Source organism: Rattus norvegicus, chromosome 2 (genome assembly GCF_021556685.1).
Source record: "Rattus norvegicus strain SHRSP/BbbUtx chromosome 2, alternate assembly SHRSP_T2T, whole genome shotgun sequence".
NCBI lineage: Eukaryota > Metazoa > Chordata > Mammalia > Rodentia > Muridae > Rattus > Rattus norvegicus.
Window position 1 is genome coordinate 55,631,692 of NC_141535.1, and position 21,089 is coordinate 55,652,780.

General features: G+C 40.0%; 1 protein-coding gene and 1 pseudogene across 2 annotated transcripts in view; one reads left to right on the forward strand and one right to left on the reverse strand.

The window, feature by feature from the left end:
* Positions 1-10,753, forward strand: part of C6 (complement C6) — a 76,842-nt gene extending 66,089 nt beyond the window's left edge. For both annotated transcript variants that reach the window (NM_001439858.1, NM_176074.5), the window contains 3 exon segments: positions 2,019-2,109; positions 4,161-4,402; positions 10,367-10,753. In NM_001439858.1, the coding sequence (NP_001426787.1) occupies positions 2,019-2,109; positions 4,161-4,402; positions 10,367-10,548 (515 nt within the window). In that variant the 3' untranslated portion in view covers positions 10,549-10,753.
* Positions 10,754-19,285: 8,532 nt separating this feature from the next.
* Positions 19,286-20,702, reverse strand: Septin7-ps2 (septin 7, pseudogene 2; annotated as a pseudogene).
* Positions 20,703-21,089: the final 387 nt, after the last annotated feature.

The window sequence follows — 21,089 nt, forward strand, 5'->3', positions numbered from 1 at the left end:
GCCCCTTCAAGCTCTTCCAGTTCTTTCTCTGATTCCTTCAACGGGGGTCCTATTCTCAGTTCAGTGGTTTGCTGCTGGCATTCGCCTCTGTATTTGCTGTATTCTGGCTGTGTCTCTCAGGAGCGATCTACATCCAGCTCCTATCGGTCTGCACTTCTTTGCTTCATCCATCTTGTCTAATTGGGTGGCTGTATATGTATGGGCCACATGTGGGGCAGGCTCTGAATGGGTGTTCCTTCAGTCTCTGTTTTAATCTTTGCCTCTCTCTTCCCTGCCAAGGGTATTCTTGTTCCCCTTTTAGAGAAGGAGTGAACCTTAGCACAAATTTAATCTATTAATTGGTGTCATAGGTGCCACAGTAGAGAGAGAAGCTCACCAAGATGCTAAGCCTCCATTTCCTGAAGGAGCAAAGGGGTTCAGCTTTCTTGGAAAGACTGATACCCAGCTAGCTCACTCCAGTTACTATATTCAAGCATTATACAAGGTTAAATGGGGCTTGAAAGGCTCCAGCTGCCAAAGTTATCTTGCCCTTGCTACCCATACAAATCTCAGTCCCTTCTGACCATGGCTAGCCATAATCAAAAGAACTCCAGGTTTGCCAGGAGTGTCTTAGGATCAAGGTTGATGCAGCTGCACACTCTCACATAATACCGAGTATATATTCTCTAGAGAGACAGCATTTATTCAAGGTTCAAACAGTCTCAAAACAATTTCTTAGCCTCTACTGATTGACCCACACATAGCAAAGGTTTTGTTGAAACATTTCACTCAAAGGCCTTACTATGAATTTCCCTTAAAGTCAGACATAAAGGCTTTACTACATATAACACTACAGAGTTCTAAACAGGCATATCCAAATTCCTGTAAGTCTACTTCGCTTGGATATGCCATGGATACCACAAACTCAATATGAGTAGAAAGAGATCCTGATTCATCTTTCCCTGCCTGCAGTGAACCATCCTGATGCTTTCTCTTTCAGAAAAGGCGCCAGTGCCTCTTCTCATGCAAACTAGACAGTAAGAATTAAACTTGATTGATAACATAACTTACCACAATATTAACAGAATTAACACATGTACAAATATATTTCATTCTAGTGTGCCACATACACACACAGAGTTTATCTATATCTCTCTTCTTTCACATCCGGCCCTTGTTCTAAATTAGCATCTCTTTGTACCTGAATCACTATAATAGCGCCATATGGTATTGTGTACCATAGTCCTCTTCCCTATACCTTTGCAAAATGAGTTTTCTACAGAAGATGGAGTCTATCTCGTTTTCAAACTCTAGACCTGCTGTTGCCCCAAGCTTAGAAACCATCAAAGATGTACTGCTTGGGAAATAAACGGGGACAGCCTTTTTAGAGCCCTTAGTTCCCATCATGTGCTACTGTGGCTACATCTCTTTGTATGCTTTTGTTTTTCTGTGCTCAGCCACACTGGCCTCCTCTCAATTCCAGGAAAGCCACAGGCTGTCTCCTTTTAGAATGTTTTCATACTTGATGTTCCCTCTGCTTCCAACAGTCTCCACATCCCCTCCCTGCTACACACAGGTCACTGTTCCCAACCTTCCTAGGAACATCAATTTTTCTGATTGCACGCCTCTCTTTTAATATCACTAATATTGTTAGCAATTCTCTATGTATTATTGTGCTTGTCTGACCAACACTATCTGTCCCCACCAGGTACAGAATGTGAGACAGAGCTCGCTCCATCAGTCTCAGCGCCTAGCAGGGCCCAAGGAGCATAACAATAATCCACACGTTATCTGGGAGTCAAATAAACAAAACTCTCTCCATTTCCAGTTTTTGTTTTAGTTTGGAAACTAGTGAAGGGAACGAGTTGGAAAGGACTTTTCAGATGGAATGTTTCACAATAGCGTATTTAAACAAGCCATGATGGATGAGCTAATCCAGCAGATAAAAGAGAACACTTCACCATTCCCAGTTCTCCAGAGTTCAAGCCTAGCAGTCAGAACTATTAAGGACACTGCTTTTCTCTCTTCTTTTGTTTCAGATATTCTGACAAAGTCAAAGGGCCTTTGTCAACCAGGACAAAAGCAATCAGGATCCGAGTGTGTTTGTATGTCCCCAGAAGAAGACTGTAGGTATGAAACACTCTGAAGTGTGTTTGCAAATTGAGGGAACCAATCTGGTATAGCCAGTTTGATGGAGAAGATGACTTTGATACACAAACAGGCAATACTAATTTTCACATAGCTGAAATTCCTACATTCAACTGAATTAGTCTTTTCCTACTAGGGAGCAAACTCTTTTTAATTATTTTATTTTTGAGATTTCAGTTATATCATTTTCCACTTCACTTTCTCCCTCCAAACCTTCTCATATTCTTCTCCTGGGAGCAAGGATTATTTTTAATCATGTCTTATTCTAGCTCCCTGCGTTCATATTGCATTTGTCTATTTAAACAATCTAGTTTATGTGTTAAAAATTATTCTTGTCCATTTAAAACTGTCAAACTCAACTACGTCAAAGACTGCCCTTCTTACTGAATATATCTGAAAGTAGGAACTCCAATAAGTTGTAGTAAAGAAAGTATTATGGGTATGAAGTACACACACACACACACACACACACACACACCCCACATGCACAGATATACACACATCACACATGTATACATACACCATCCACAAGCACACACACACACACATCATACAGAAACATGTACACATACCCCACCCACAAATATAATATACCACACACAATATACAGACCACAAGTGAAAACATTCTTGTTTTGTTTAGTTCTGTTTTCCTGGAAACCCACCTTTTGCTTCATCATGCTAACTTCTATGAATAAAATTGAATGTTGCAAGAGGAAGTCAACAGGCTACACATGACTGTGAATATGTCACTTTTAACCCTCATTACCCCCCAGACTCCTCTGTGCAAATGTCAACAAACATTTGAAAGCGCTGGGTCCCCATCATCTGGTAAGCACAGTAGGCCTTTTTCTCTAAAACCCTACCAGTATATAACAGACTCCTCAGATGTTTCCACAAATGGTTTCTTCCTTTCGGAGTCTGATCACCAGAAGATTTCTGGGAACTATTCACTGTAGCCACACTGTCCTTTTAACAGAGGAAGCATCTTTCTGGGTCTGAGCAATACCAAATCTTAAACATACACACTACCCTCAGAGAGACCAACACTGCTGTGCTACACCCTCCAGTCCTTCCTCTACTTATCAGTTCCCTTTATAAGGAGTAAATGTGTTGGGAGTAGCTAGCCCACAGCTTATGTCTTCTGAATAGAGAAAGCAGTCTTTTGTTCTAGGGGATAAGCCCTACTTTCTGGAAATAACTTTAAACACTGGTACACTGGCTATTAACTCTGAAGCAGACACCACAGGAAGAACTCAGATTCGAAGTCATCAAAGCAATTTGTCATCTCCATCTAGAGAAAAACCAATCTTGTGTTACATACATAGTAGCAGGATTCATCCTTTTATCTGTGGAGATGAAGCAAGTCAGCCAAGGAATGGGTTAAAGCCTCACGCTCCAAATCACAACACAGGCACACTTAAGACATCGTATGGTGATACAGATACTGTATGGCATTCACTGAACCACTGCAGCAATTAATTCGTGTTTCAGAGTTGCAAAAAGATCCTGTCCTATGTTGAGCAGGAGAAGCCAAAACTACACTTAATATTGGTAGAAAGGAGAAAGGATGCCATGCTGGTGGGTATTAGCAAGAAAATAATTTGATGAGTTTACAGACTTAATTGCCAACAAGAAGGAGGGACTTAATGGAATGGAAAAATAAACAGTTGGTTGCAGTTAATCATAGAAAACCTTGTTTATTCAGTTGATCAAACTCCAACTTGAATTGAGTTGGAAGCAGTTGCAAGATTAAGATGAAAGGGGGCTGGGGATTTAGCTCAGTGGTAGAGCGCTTGCCTAGGAAGCGCAAGGCCCTGGGTTCGATCCCCAGCTCCGAAAAAAAGAACCAAAAAAAAAAAAAAGATTAAGATGAAAGTTCAAGAGACGAGTCGAAGAGGCACACAGGATGGGATTGGAGGGGTAGATGGAGAGACTGTCAGTGCAAAACCTTGAGTAGCCAGTTACCTGTACATGTTGTCTGCACTTCCTTTATGCGCTCAAACGTAACATTTGTTTCCCGTCCTTCAACAGCAGTTATTCGGAAGATCTCTGTATATTTGATGAGGGATCCAGTCAGTACTTCACTTCATCTGCTTGCAAATTTTTGGCTGAAAAATGTTTAAACAGCAACCAGTTCCACTTTGTCCATGCTGGTTCCTGCCAAGAAGGCCCACAGTTAGAATGGGGTCTTGAGAGGCTAAAACTCGCAATGAAGAGCACAAAGAGAGTGCCCTGTGGATATGATACCTGCTATGACTGGGAAAAATGTTCAGGTAAGCTAGCTTGGTAAATATACCAGAAACGTTCTCACTTGGTTCTACTCAGATGCTGCATTTATGCATATTTACATATATATGAATTATATAACCTGACTTTAATCAAAAATGTTTATTTTTATTAAAATTTTCACGACCTAAACAGAAAAAGCAAAGGATAACCAATTACAAACTAAAAGTAATTATTACCTTAATAATTCAGGTACATATCTTTCCAGTCTTTTTCTATGCCTATGTACTCAGAATTATCCTTAGATTCCAATAAGACAGCGGCTCTCAACATGTGAACAATGACCTTTTTATGGGTCAAACAACCTTTTCACAGGGGTTCCCTAAGACCCCAGAAAACACGGTTATTTCCATTCTGATTGTAACAGTAGCAAATTACGTTTATAAAGTAGCAACAAAAATAATTTTATGGTTGGCGGTCACCACACTGTGAGGAACTATATGAGTCACTGCACTAGGAAGGTTGAGAGTCACTCCAGTAAGAGGAGCACAGTTCTGCTCCTCAGCTTCAAGCAGTGCTTTCCATAACCCCAGATAATTCTTCATGAGAATTATCTAATTTTTTCCCTGTTGTTTATACTCAATTGATCCAAGATTGCTATCTAGGTCAGATTGGAATTCAATTGCCAATTGCCGAAATATTTTCCTTAAATGTCTTTAATTCCTCTATTCGTGATTGGTACTTTCAATCAGTATTATTCAATCAGACATCCTGAGCCCAAGTTCAGGGTCCCATTGGACTTAAGCACTGGTTTTTGCCTATGAAACAATCTTTGATTAGAGTTATCTCTTTCTCACTATTTGTGAGGTCAACCAGATGTACATAAAAAAGCTCTGTGAGCCATGTGTGTACAATGTCATTTGTCATCCAGGGGTAGATTTTCATAATAAGGGCACAGCTTAGGGAGTAAATGATTCCTATTGCCCAGAAAGGACTATTTGCTCAAAGTTGCTTGAAATTGGATTACCAATATTGTACTGATATTATCATTTAGGTCACTAATCAACTCCACTAAAAATTGTCCCTGGTGCCACACATATTTCAGGTATTGCCCTACATACAATAAACATATAAAAAATAAAATAGAAACGTATTTTATATAATGTTTTATAAATTGATGTGTTCATTTAATATAGCATGATATAAATATAACTTCTTTCATGCCCTGATATTATTGTCACATAATGTTAAATGTCTACAAGTTGGAGTGAAAATATTAAATATGATTTATTTATCCAATATTTAATTAGACTAACTTTTCCCTGATACATTTGTATTATAAACAGTGCTATGACAGATAAATTTATCACAAAGGGTTCTGTTAATCTAAAATTATTTCTTTAATATATGCCTTAGAAAATGAAACTCAAAAGTAAATATTATTTAATGATGTCTTCTTTATACAGTCACATTCCCTTACAATATACTTTTATCATATTCTTCCTCTTCTCCAAACTCCTTCCAGATCCTCTCCATAAATACTATTTTTAAAGTATAAAATTTTAGCTGATATGATGATGCATTAGCTTACTTTCCAGAAGTGTTTTTGTGACCATATGTTCAACTTTATCATAAATGCTACTCACCCGCTGACACCCTCACCAAGCCTAGACCTCATCACTTCTTTATAACCTGTCAACCTTTCCTTAAGATGCAGCATTGCATCTTCATCCTCCCTAAGTGGAGTGCTGTTCACATCATCTGTGTGAACTGAAAGGAAGTGGTACTACATCTACACCAGGAAAACATCTGCCCCTGAAGTGGGCTGTTTCATACAATTTACAAAAATGGTTAGAGATTAGGATTTAACAGAAACAAATGGGCATCCAGATTCCCCTTGTGACACATTTTCAATAAGCATTTTTGAAACTTGGAAATAAAGCACCCAGTGGAACCTACCTCAGGTTTGTAGGTATCCCTTTTCAGTTTCTGGCCCAAGGTTCTTCATCTGTGAAAGAAGAAACATCTTACCGAAGTCCATACTCTTCCTGGTCAATTTAAAACTGAGGACCAGAATCATCATCTTTGACAGGCCACAAGCTCTTCCCATGATGGAGGAAAGATGTGACCTCACAGAGCCAGGTCTTCTGATGGAGCCCTCACTCAGAATAATATGCCTGAGTCTTTAACCTCCATGCCACAGGTTAACAGGACAATTCCACAAAAGGGACAGGAAACAGGGGCCTGTTTCATGTGTCACCCAGCTCTAGTAACTATGAAATCATGTATAAATAAAATATTCTACTATCTATATTTTAGCTATTTGGCCAACACCAACCACCTAGCACCTCTTCAGAAGTAGTATTTTGTGGTTAAAAATACCTTAAGTGTTATCTGGATCCTTCCTCTATTTACATATGAACATTTTCACTGGGAATTGTAGTGCCAAAATATTATTGTCAGAAATATAGAGAGAGCCCGACATGGAAACTCAAACCTGAGATTCTAGGACTTGAGAAGCAGATGCAGGAAGATTTTATGAGCTCAAGACCAGCCAGGGCTACAATTGGAAGCTCTGTCTCAAAAATATATCAAACAAAAATCAATCAATCATTCAGTCAATCAATGGAAGGGTTTTGGATAGCCAGATAATTTTTTAAAATGGCCTCTGACTTTACTGGTTAAGTCAGGGTGTACAAAGATGTTTAGAGTTATCTTGCTTTCTTCCTTGAAATAAGGAAGGCCTTTATGGAATTCTTCCTTTTAAAAGATTTTGTTTGACTTTTTCATGAATTATTGTTTTCAAATTTGTATGATTTAGAAATAATTACTGCAACACAACTTCACCAAAGCATCTGTCTTACAAGTATCCTGTCACTAAGTGCCCAAGACTCTACAAAATCAAGTTTATTTTTAAAAGAAATACTAAAAAGTTTTGACAATCAGTATTGCTCAAATTGATGGAACAGTTGGGATTATTAACCTAATGTATAAGCAGTTCTCAATTTTTTTTAACTTACATAATTGGTTTTGCACGTAGTCGAGTAACTAGAAGACACTTTTTACAAGAAATGGTCAGCCTCAAACAGCATTATTTTATAATTTTCTTTATTCTTGGGCAACTTTGTAATATATACATGTCATCATGTCCAAGACAAACCTCCCATCTGCATACCCCTTAGATATACTCCCAGCACTTCCCTCTCCTGCCTCCATGTTTTTCTTCTCCTCTTCCACATCATCATCATCATCATCATCATCACCATCACCACCACCACCACCATCACCACCACCACCACCACCACCACCATCATCATCATCATCATCATCATCATCATCATCATCATTATCATCATCAATATCCATAAATACTCCCCTGAGTATACTTTCTCTTTCTCTGCATGGCTCTGGGGCCATCCACCTAAGCATGGAGAATGTACCAATAGCCACACCCAGGAAGAAAAATGATTCTATTCCCCCCCAGCAGGTATCACTTTTCATTAGCTCTGTACCTCATAAGCTTCTCTCCCTCTTGACTGGCTTGTTTCACATGGGTACCTACAGCTGTTCTGAGGTCACGAATGCAGTGGCCATGTTATTCTCAGAAGACAGCATCTCACAGCACTGCTCTCCATCCTCCGGCTCTCACATCCTTTCCACCCTCTCCTCTTTGCTGGTCCTGAACCTTCTGGGTAGGAGGGATTCTATAAATGTCCTGTTTAGGGCTGGGGATTCAAAGTCTCCTATTCTCTGCACTTTCACCAACTATTAGTCTCTACATTGATTGGCCATAGCCAAGGGGGAAAATGGTTTTTGAACCAAGGTTGAAAGCAGCATTAATCTATAGGTGTAAACATAAATATTTAAAAGGCAGTTTGACCATCTGTCCACTTAACAAAACAATTAACATCAGGGGTATCACACACACACACACACACACACACACACACACACACACACAGCTCCTAGAGCCTATGACCTTCCTGGCTATTGGCTACAAGTTCTAGAACATGAGGCATGAAGTACTGTGGATTAGGACTCAGCTCTAATCAGAAAGTGGCCGATTATGTCTCTGCCAGTCTTTAATCTATCCAAAGTCAGCATCACAGTGAATTATACTAGAAGTGGCACCATAAATAGCACAGACCAATGCAGTTACAAAGAAAGAGATTTGGAAATGTATTTTATACCCAACCCACTCACAGCAAGTTGTGGCCCTAGTAATGTTAGGTTGAGGTGAATGACATCGTGCTTAAACCGTGCTCGTGATTACACCGTGCCCTTTGCTGCTCTTCTCCTTCCCATCGAAAATGAATTTAAGAAAAAAAGAAGCTAAAGTGGAATATCAAGGTAGTAAGATGTTCTCTTTTCAAAACTTAGAAAAGAAATGGCTCCCTTAGGAAGCCTATTTTTATGGATATAAAATGTTCTGTCTGAACTATAGAAATATCTAAAACCAACCAACAGGGGAAATTCATTCAGCAAAAAAACATTTAGCATCCCACTTATGGAAGTTCCCACACAGTCTAGTGAGGGGGTTGGACATAAAGGGCTTATTGTTCCCTTCAGATCATTCAGTCCTTGGAGAACGCACATTAGACAGTTCTTGCATGACTCACTTTAATGCAAAGCTGTGGGAAGAGAACTGTGAGAGAAGACTCGTCTGAGCTGGCTTTTGTAATGGTGAAAGAGTGAGGACTGAGTGTTAAAGGATTCATTGCTAGATGGAGTGGAAACGTCCCTTAGGTGTTGAAAACAAACAGCATAGGTGCACATAGTAATAATAATGCAAAAACAGTGGTGACAGTGCCGTTGTAAACCCTGAGAGAACTGGTTTCTTATGCAAAATGGAACAATGCTTTGGTCTTGAACTGAATCCTTTCTGACAGTGAATGAGATTTTCCCAGTAATACTACCTTCTCCAGTTGGCTACAGACCGGCTAAATTGGGCACATTCCAAGTTCAACAAAACATTCTACCTCCGTAAGATAAGATAGAGAGTAATCCAAGAAGACATCTGATGACAACCTCTGTCACCTATACACACACACACACACACACACACACACAGACACACATGCACACACAAACAGACACAGACACACACACACACACAGACACACACACACACATGCACACACAAACAGACACAAACACACACACACACACACACACACACACACATACACACATACACAGGAAATCCTGAAATCAAGATTTGTATGAATTATGCAGTGATTAGGTGCCTCCAAAAGCAGTCCTCACAGGAGAATCAACCAAATTAACTGCTTATTAAAACTACAGGCGCCAGAATATTACAACCAAGTAATATTCTAGTGTAAAATGAGTAAATATGACATGGGATTATGTCAACATGCTGAGGCTTGTGGGTCACTTATTAAGATACCTGTCCTGGGGCTGGGGATTTAGCTCAGTGGTAGAGCGCTTACCTAGGAAGCGCAAGGCCCTGGGTTCGGTCCCCAGCTCCGAAAAAAAGAACCAAAAAAAAAAAAGATACCTGTCCTGAATGTTTACTAGCTGTTAGATCCCAGGGAAGCTCTGCGGGATAGATTATAGACTTGTAAGGATTCAGTAAAGTATGCGAGTGCTTGGCATAATGTATTGCTTCAGCGCTCGTGGCCAATAAATAATAACTGTAATGTTGATAAGAAGGACCCAGAGAAAGGGACAGGACAGAACACAGACCTGGCATAAATGGTGTTAACAGAGTAAGTATGAGAGGTGGCTCACATCTTGGTTGGATGTGGACCATGAGGACCAGCAGTGGGTCACAAGGGTCCAGTTCTGGAATCTGACCTGCTTAGGAGAGAGCAATCTGCAGTCCTAAATTCTTATCTCACCACCCAGCAACTGGTGGGTTTGTTGGGATGTCACTGTGGTTTCAGCTTTCCTTTAATTGCCTTCAAGGAACGGGTTACTGTGGAGAAGGGTTAAGTAACACCAGGCTCCAAAGGATTGTCTGTGGTGACTCACACTGTCTCTCATTGCAGCCCACACCTCCAACTGTGTCTGCCTATTGCCCCCACAATGCCCCAAGGATGAAAACCAACTCCACTGTGTCAAAATGGGATCATCAATGCGTGGGAAAACAGTAAACATCTGTACACTGGGAGCCGTGAGGTGTGCAAACAGGAAGGTGGAAATACTGAATCCTGGGAGGTGCTTGGATTAGCACTGCTAGTGATGAATGAATTTATTATTCAAAAACAACGGACAGGAAGTGAGGAAAGTGAATGGATGGGAGCAAAGTATGATAACACATATCTTCAGGAATGTAATGATAAAAACCCATTACTTTGTATAATAACCTAAACAAACTCTTTTTTAAAAAAAACTCATTATATGTAAACTAACATAGCCATAAATTGCTGACAGAACTCTCTTGTGTCGTTTGTTGTCATACTATTGCTCTCCCTCCCACTCTGCCATTTGATCACCTCCTTTCTAATGCCAGCATCCTGTGTCACATTTCTGAGTCAAATGTATTTATCACTCGAGCAAATTGTCTGACATTGCACTAAGTACACTGGGACATCAGAGGACCTTTGAAGCCTGTGGGAAACATTATTTTCACAATTAAGTATAATAAAAATCCATATCCTTTTCAGTGGATCAATAAACAAAACGCTGCAGAGTCCATAATACACATCACAAATTCCCAAGCTTCATGTATTCATTTCACAAATCATTTCTCCGTTTTCACAGTGTAGCAAGCACTGTTCCAGGTCCTCGGTGGTACTTCTGGCAGCCACCACAGCGTCACTTTTAAGAACACTTAGTTTTGAGATGAACCATGACACAAATGACCCTGATTTTCTACTTGATGTCAAAACCTTAGGGTCTTCCTTCTCCTTACTCACCCTACAAGGGGATGTGTAGACGCAGCTTCTGAACATCTCCAATTCAGTGGGCCTCCCACTTCTGGGAAGGAGGCCATGAGCCACAGCCACCTGGTAGAAATCTTCCTATACTTTGCATATTAAATGAGCCCTTCCTCTTCTCATTAATTTTAAAATCTTGACAACATCCTAAAGATCCTGTAATATAAAATGAGAAAAATGAGCAGGAAAGGCTCTAAGAAAAGATATTTTCCTAGTGTAATTAGAGTTGAGCGGGTCTCCCCTCCTAGGATTCACTGACCCATTCGCCTCCCACTCCAGACGCCCACTGGCTTCTGGCAGTCGAGTTGTGAAGACTTTTATGCCTCCTGCCTTCAGCCCTCCTACAACAATTAAAGAGTAAGAGCTGTTAAATAGGACCACATCCCAAAGTAAGAGTAAAGAACCTTTCTTCAAAGCTGATTTGGCTCTGAGCCGCTCAGCTCTCCTGTGGGTCCCATAACTCTCCCCTATGGAACAGAGCTCAAAGAGGAAAGGAACCCGGGGCAGGGGAGATAGTCCTGCAGGCATATGCATGTAGTGATCAGAGTGGAAGTTTAATCCCTTCCTCTCTGCTGGGTAAAAAAAAGGACGATGCTAAAAAAAATCTCTTCCCCACCCCAGCCGCATAACCAAAGCCAGCAGGAAGTCATTTGTGAGGCAGGGGTCATCTCCAGTTAAATGTAAGCAGGTACAGCAAGAAACCACTGAGCACAGCCATTCTCCATGGCTAGAAAGAACAGTTTTCATAAAAAGAAAACTGGTTGCCTTGGATGGTAAAGAACAGCAACCAGCTGCAAACATTTGTGTCACACAGGGGCCTGTGGTGGGGGACAGCAGCTCAGAGAGTGGAGGTGCTGCAGCTGTGGTCAGAAGTGTTTCAGTGCTGGCTGGCAGCTGTGGTCAGGAGCGTTCAGCTAAACCATTAAAGGCTTCTGAAAAAAGGCTTGGTTTCTGTTTCCTTGAAAAACCAAGCTCAGGTGGGCTCACCTCGTCTATCTGCACTGCTGCTTTCCGAGGCTGCTTCCCTATAACCTAAGTTAAGTAAGGATCTGGCCCACGCCATGGAATGTCAGCTCTGCTGATGGTGGTGGCATTTCTAAGAGGGTCCTAAAAATGCTGATACGTGCCTAAGCATTTCCCCCTTCCTCAAGCTGAGGACACTTCCTGTCTAGTGTTGAAAGCAAGATCCTTACAAGAATGGCTGCGCACTCGGAGAAAGAGGGAGAGAATAGGGAAGTAGTGTAGAGGTAAGACAGAAACGACCCTTTCTGTACCCCAGTCCCTAGGCACACGCAAGGACAGGGGAAAAATGGCAAGTGTCTGGGTTCTAAATAAAGGAACACTGAAAAAGAGGACTGGCTGGTGGTGGCCACAGGTTCGGTTAGGAAATGAACATCAGCTCTGAGAAAGAAGACCAAAAAACAGAACCACCTTTTCAGAACACAAACTGACTGGAAATCTATGTGCTCTGTCCCAGACTTAATTAATGGGAGCAGAAATAAATTTGACAGGACATGGTGAAAGCCTGGGCTGTCATAAGCAAGAGCTACAAACTGGTTGGCTGAAGCAACAAACATATATTCCCTGACAGTTGCGGGCTAGAAACAGGAATTACAAAGTCTTAAGGACCAGCTCATTCTGACACCTAGAATCCTTCCTCCTCTTGTAGCTTCCAGTAATTGCCATCGGTCCTTGACGTTCTTTGTTTTGGGGATGCACAGTTTCCATCATAACCCTGTCCAACTCTTCTTTCTGAAAACGCCTAGATCCAACTTAACCCTCTTCTGGGATTCCTTCGTGTGTCTGCATTGACGTGCACAATCCTGCACAGAGACACACATGCATGCAGATCATTAAAAATAAGGACAAACCTTTTGTTCATAGTATAATCAAAGATGACACCAGCAATAATTATTCTTTTGGTTAAAAATCAGTCATACTCACTTTAAAGTATTTCTCTTTTCCTTGTAACAGTCTTTTCTTTCAATGATGATGAGTTGATCTTCTACCTTTTCAGTTACTTTTGTCTCCAAGAACTTTTTTAGTGAGCTCACCCATTAAGGTCTGCATTAAGCTAATTTGCATACCATTTACCCGTTGAATTCTTCACACTCGGATATTAATATTAATACGGCAATTTAGCACAATAGGTGTTAAGAACTAGTAATAAAATTATCATCAGGAAGCAGAGAGCAGGAGCGGAGCATATTAAATACCTGGAATTTTGATTGGGAGTCTTAGAAGATTAAATAAATTCCAGGTCAAAGGTAAGAGGTTTCTCCTCCAAGTCCAATGGAGACAAGTGCTAGGCATCTGTATGTGTTGGCTGGGTGGCTGAAAATTAAATGAGGTCTTTTTAAATATGTATTTTAAGTTTGTTGACTCTGCAATATGCTGACAAGTGCCTCCCCCACATAAAAAAAAAAAAAAACTATGATTTTGCTAGGATCAGGGTCTTTGTAGGAAGATGATCTCAAATTTCCAGTACTCTAGTGGTGTGAGATTTCAGCTTGACTACGGGTTCCCTTTTCAATCTTCAGGAAAGATCACAATGTTTTAGGTAGTTTTTTTTCCCTTCTCCCTTTCTACAAAGGACTTCCACAATAACGCTGCTTAGCTTCGAAGGTTGAAATTCCCTGTTGTTTCCAAGAGATCAGCCACAAGTTACACCTCATCCACATCCTTATCTAAATCCCAATCCTCAGTGAGAAACTGCCAGATGATTCTAGTTGCTCTTGGATGTCAAACTGCCCTGAAGGTTGATTAATTGGATTCCAAATGGCTGGTTTCCTCTAAGGTCACCTTTATTCTTTTGGCATATACTGCAAGCAACCTACTTCTAATCAAACAAATGGACTGCACAACCAGAGTCGTCCCCAGTATGTTTGGGCATGTGAGTCAGGCCACTGCTTCCCTATTTGTCTTGTTGACAAGTTCTGGCTGCACAGCTTTTACTCCACATGTCCACTGTCAGTCAGTGAAGGTAGATGTCACCAATCAAGGGGCTCCGGGGGACAGATGGTACACAGAAAGTCATTCAGAGATTTATATGCAGGATGTTTATCACCACATTATTTATAATAGCAAACTATGACAGATCTTAAATATCCAATAATAAATTATTGTCACGCCAGATGATAGCACAGCCTGAGGTCATGAATATCTTTTTTAATGAACACTTTTAATAAAAACTTAAAAACCATAAGGTGAAATTTCGCTATGTATATAAATGACTTTCAAACAGGCACTGTGGTACATACCTGTAACTCCATCACTTGGGAGATGGAGGCAAAAGAGTTAGAGGTTCGAGATCAGCCTTGGTTATACAGTAAGTTGGAGACCAAACTGGATGCCGTAAGGCCTTTCCTCAAATAAACCAAAAATAAAATAAAATCATGCCTAGAAGAATAATGGCAGGAAAACAAGTGTTGCTAAAAGGTAGAGTGAGTATTGTTTGCCTCTTTGCTTGTGTAGTCTAAACTTTTTTCTTCTAGATTTTATCTAAATAGCAAACCTTTTTAAACTTGATCTGAAGATTCATTTTTGCCTTCTTTGTAATAATAAATTGTTAATTCTGCTGTGTACATAGACTGATAGCTTGGATAGTAAATACCTCCTTGGTCTGGATATACTCATGTGAAAGATGTTTGGCCATTTTTAGCCAAACTTGTGAGACTCACTTGAATCATTCATTATTTCCATGCAAATCCTAAATCCCTTACAAGTCACAAAAGTTAAGTTTGTGATCATACACATATCAAAGATGAATTTGGCAGTTAACGTAGAGATCCCGAGGATATACAGAGACCAGTATATAGTAGGCAGCAGTGAGTGACTGTAGAATGTTATAGATACAAATAATGTCATAAAGAAATAAAAAATTGTGCACTAAACAGTTGAATAAAAAAATCAAACCTAGACTCAAGAAGTTGGACACCAACAACCCAAATAGCACAATTAAAAATGGGACACAGAGCTAAACAGAATTCTCAACAGAGAAGCACTTAAAGAAATGCTCAAGTCCTTAATTATCAGGAAAATGTAAATCAAAACAACTTGGGGGCTCCATCTTACATACATCAGTATGGCTTAGGTCAAAAACTCAAGAGATAGCACATGCTGGTAAGGATGTGGAACAAGGGGAACACGCCTTCATTGCTGGTGAGAGTGTAAACTTGTACAACCACTTTGGAAATCAACTTGGCAGTTTCTCTGAAAACTCAGAATAGATCTACCTCAAGACTCAGGTATACTGTTGGACATATACCCAAAAGATGCTCCAACTTCCCACAAGGACACCTGCTTAACTATGTCAATAACAGCTTTATTCATAATATCCAGAAACTTGGAACCACCTAGATGTCCTCCAACTGAAAAACTGATAAAGAAAATGTGATACATCTGTACAATGGAATATTATTAGGCTATTAAAAACAACGGCATCATGAATGTTGCAGGTAAATGGATGGATCTTGAGACTATCTTCTTGAGTGATGTAACTCGGTCTGAAAAGGACATGCATGATAGTGTATTGACTTAAAAGTGGATATTAGTCATATAATACAGAATACCTGTGCTATACTACACAGACCCAAAGAAGCTAAACAAGAAAAAAGGCACAAGCAAGGATGCTTGAATCTCACTTAGAAGAGGAATAAAACAGTCATAAGAGGCAGATAGAAGGGAGGACCTAGGTGGGAAAGGAGATAGGGAAGGGGGTGGGGTGGGGGTTACAGGATGGGACAGCAGGGATGGCCAATTATCCATGAGAATGAATGGAAATCTACAACTGACAGGGGTAGGGAAGTAGGGGACATCTCCAGAAAGAGAGAAACCTAGGCTAAGGGAGGCTCCCAAGAATCAATGGGGGTGTCCTTAGCCGTGACTCACAGGGGATATGGAACCTGAAGAGGCCACCATCTATAGCCAGGCAGGAACTCCAATGGAGCCATAGGGACACCAACCCACCCACAAAACTTTGGACCCCAAATGTATCCTGTCTACAAGAAATGCAGGGATAGGGGATGGAGCAGAGACTGAGGGAGTGGCCAACAAATAACCAGCCCAACTTAAGACTCATCCCATGGGCAAGTATCAATCCTTGACACTACTAGTGACACTCTGTTATGCTTGCAGACAGGAGTCTAGCATAGCTGTCCTCTGAAAGGCTCCACGCAGCAGCTGACTCAGACAGATACAGACACCCACAGCCCAACAGTGGAGGGGGCTTGGGACTCTTATGGAAAAATAGGACAAAAGATTTTAGGTCCCAAAAGGAATAGGAACTCCACAAGCAGACCAATAGAGCCAACTAACCTGGACCGGTGAGGCTCTCAGGGTCTGAACCACCAACCAAAGAACATATATAGACTGGCTCTAGGCTTCCCCACTCATATGTAGCAGATGTGCAGCTTGATCTACATGTGAGCCATGAACAATTGGAGTGACAGGGATTGGATGGGCAGATATCCCAAAAGCTGTTACCTGTACATGGGGCATGTTCTTCTAACTGGGCTGCCTTGTCCAGCCTCAGTGAGAGAGGAAGCTCCTAGCCTTTCAAAGACTTGAAGTGCCAGGGTGAAGGGATACCACAGGGGCCCTCACCCACTCAGAGAAGGAGAGGAAGGGATGGGAGGATGATTGTGGGAGGAGGTGACCAGCACGAGGGCAGTAAGTGAGATGTAAAATGGATAAGTAAACAAATTAAATATTTAAAAAGAAACTAAGCCCGGGAGCTGAGGAGATTGCTCAGCCTTCAAGGTGCGTGCCACTCAAACGTGAGTTCCTGAATTTGGATCCTTAGCACTCACATAAAGAAGCCAACTATGGTGGGACTCACATCTGTAATCCAGACAGAAGGATTTCTGGAACTTGTAGCTAGTCATTCTGACCAAACCAGTGAGCTCCAGATTCAGTGAGAGACCCTCATGGAGAGCAACAAAGGAAGACATCCATTGTCTGCCTCCAGCTTTCACACAGATATATGTGCACATGTATATACGTGCATTTACACACACACACACACACAGAGAGAGAGAGAGAGAGAGAGAGAGAGAGAGAGAGAGACGCAGAGAGAGATACACAGAGAGAGAGAGACAGAGACAGAGAGAGTCATAAACAGATATACAATGTACACACAAAACTTAACCCTACACCCTTAACATTGATAACAAATTCTGAGTTGCTGTTTAAGCTCAAATAAACCTATCTGACATCCAATTCCTGCAGGAAAAGCAATAATAGTAAGATAAAAAAACAGTTCACTCTTCTGAACTGTAAAGAGTGTGTGTGTGTGTGTGTGTGTGTGTGTGTGTGTGTGTGTGTGTGTGTGTGTGTGTGTGTGTGCTGTAATGCAACTGGACAGAGTTAACAAGAAGATTCACCCATAGTTCTACATCTGTTTTATGTTGAGGTGGCAGATGCCCCTTGGTCACTAACATGAGCCCCTGTTGAATTTCTGTGGGTATGTGGAATGAGCAAAAGAAAATACAACAAACTAAAACAATAAACAAACAAACGGAAGAGTTGCAGTGACCAACAACAGTTTGTTTTCAGCTGCTGAAATGGGATAGTTTGTTATGTCTTCATCTCACTCACCTGTGAGATATTAGCTGTGAGTTTAGCAAATGGTAGGAGGCCATAAAACGGTGATTTGGGTGATCACATCCCCAAATCGTGCTCTAGAATAACTTCTCTTCCCTGGCCTCGTTCAGAATGAAAAACATGGCTTCCTAACATGGCCTACAATCACTAGTGTACTCAGGAGAGAATAGAGAAATTAATTGGAAATACGATAGAGAAAATATGGTATTTCATTTTAAGATATATGTTTTCTATCAATTCATAGAGAAATTAATTAGGAGAATTAAAAAGATGAAATAAATCCTTTAATTGAGAATTTACCAGATAGAACTGAAAAAAATGTAAAAATTTGAATACTTTCCTTGGACACTATTAGATTGAATATTATTATCAATCTTAGAAATGTTTATTGTTTTTCTAAGCACTGTAAAGTTAATTAAATCTGCTTTATATTTTGATTGCCAAATCATTCCCTAAGCGTATTTTATACTGATTACTTATCAAACTGAACTCTAAAGAACTCTAGAACTCATTCACTGCACCATAGACATGAAGTCTTTGTGTCGGTGCGGTAGAACTTAAAAACTAACGTATCTGCAGTAGGAGGTAGTATTTAGTTCCCTGTCGTCCCTCGAACCCATTCATTCCTCCATCTAAAATCAAACATTTAAGGAGAGACCCTTACTAACCTCTGTTTTAGACTCAATGAGTGAGTTTCAATTGGTTCAAGTTAGTGAACAAGGTCCCACCTTCCTGCCCATATATATGGCTTAGACAAGTGTGTGTGATGCAAGTCCCTAATAGGTGAGGGGCTACATCTTGATGATTTCTAAGAAGAGTTTTCTCATTCTTTTTATAGTGACTAATCGATTATTTACTTATCGATTATTTTTTTCTGTTTCATCATACACATTGGTATGTAAATTTTGTTAACAATACAAAGAACACAGGAGTGCAGCAAATGGATATAGCTAAATGTAGAATGGTGACTTTTTCTCTTCCAGAGGCCTGATACCCACTGAGTGTAGATAGGAATGTATTGGTTATTAGCTTCTCAATTTGCCCAGAAATGATCTACAAGTGCATTTCTTCTTCTGTTACTTACCACAAAGAGTAAAAGGGGAATTAAAAAAAAGATTCCTCATTGGTTCCTCCCATATAAAAGATGCTATATTCTATTTTAGCAGGGTCAATATATGGGAACTATCTAAATTAAATGGTACTACAAAATAAAACAGTGATGAGATTCTGGCTAAAAAGGTACTAATTTATAATATACATATACATATACATATATATCCTATACAATTGAAGCATTTTAATCTTCTTCAAAAACAACAAAAAAATCATTTCTGTCAGACTATGAAATCTATCATTATGGTCAAATAAATCCAATAAACACTAATGTCCAAGTTGGTATATTGGTAGCTAATATGTAACTGGTGCTCAATAGAGTTCAAAGACCTTGCCTTTCTCCTTGTTCTTTTTCAAGGTTCTTAAAGAGTTCTGTTGGTCTAAAATACGTTGTTGAGCTTCCCAGTTTGCTTTCTCTTGTTCAGACTTACAACATTTTCCCTCTAATGTTTTGTGACGTACTTCTAAAATCTTGTTCATTTGCTCATGGTGCTGCTGGAGCTCTGCTCCTTCAGTCCTTCAGTTTTTCAATTTTTTCTTGAGCTTCATCTCAGACACCTGTTCCATATCTGTTTCCCTTGGCTACATGGCCTTTTCTTGATTCTCCCATCTGTGTCAAAGGGCTCTTAGTCAATTGCCCTTTATTCTCGTTTTATCTACTACACTATAAGTCACTGCTGTTAATTTTCTGCTTCTGTAGTTCTCACAGTATACATCATTAGTAACATATTTCAAGTTCTGCACGTGTGTTCTAACCAACATATTTATTGGAACTATAAAATCCAAATGTTTACCATTTTCAACTTTAGCCATACCCCAAGGATAACCCTCCTCTGACTCATTTGGCATCAATTTCAATGACAGTATTACTTCCAAATGCAGCAAAAGGTAAATGGTCCTTTATCTTCTTAACCAGCTCATTCTCTTCTTCATCATCCACTTATGTAAATTCATATATTTTAATTTTATGTTCTTGGATTTCTTGTATATCTGACTTTTAAGATGCTGGCCTTCCTCTGGTGTGTGTCTGCTTTGACAATTAATGGGATGGTACACACTTATTCATGTAAGAGTTTCACAAACTCAATACCCAATGGTTGAAGTTCATGTCTTGAGGAACAATGAAATATAAACAAATTATACTTATGTTATCAAGCAACTGACACCTGTTCACTCAAGATTCTGCATTTACCTGATCCTCCAATATACTATCAATGTAATCAATAACAGGCTGCCAGCAACTACTATTACCCACTACATCTCCAAATCCTGGTGTATTAACTAGCAGCAGCAGCAACTGAACACTGCATTCCTGGACTAAAATTGGATTGTTGAGCATCCACAGTCTTTTTGATTCTTTAAGAAGGCCCTAAATAGGTGCTGGAGAGATGGCTCTGTGGTTAAGAACACTGACTGCTATTCCAAAGGTCCTGAGTTCAAATCCCAGCAACCACATGATGGCTTGCAACCATCTGTTAACTTATATATAATAAATAAATCTTATTTAAAAAAAAGAAGGCCCTAGATATTCTGGAGAATTCAAATCTGTGAGGAATACTGAGTTGATTAATGATGACGTTGCCAGTCTAGATTCACCTACTACTGTAAGTGTTCAAATCTTCTTTTTACTGATTTTCTGCATATATGATTTGGGAGGTTGCCAAATCCCAAATAACCCCCCAAGGTTCTTCGTTTGAGCTACCTGGATGCTGCAGTGGATACTCTTCATCCATACTTACTTATATTCAAAGATACCTTCATTCAGAAGTAATTGTGTTATTAGTAGCACACACTTTGTTCTTAAAATGACTGTTAGTTACATGTGACAAGTAATTAATATTCAGAGGCTGTCAATTAATAATAATAATAATAATAATAATAATAGACTGAAGTTCTTGCTTATTCACATAAAAGCTTGTGCTTGGTGCCCTATGAACCCAATGATACTGAGGCATCTATACCAAGAGAAAGCAAAGATATGTGGAGAAGGTACATGCTCTGACATAAAGGCAAGATTTAGCCCACGTCTTCGTCCAGACATCAACTATTTGAAGGGAGAAGACCCCAAAGATTCATAAATTCCAGTTGTTTGACATATCTGATGTTGACATCTTTC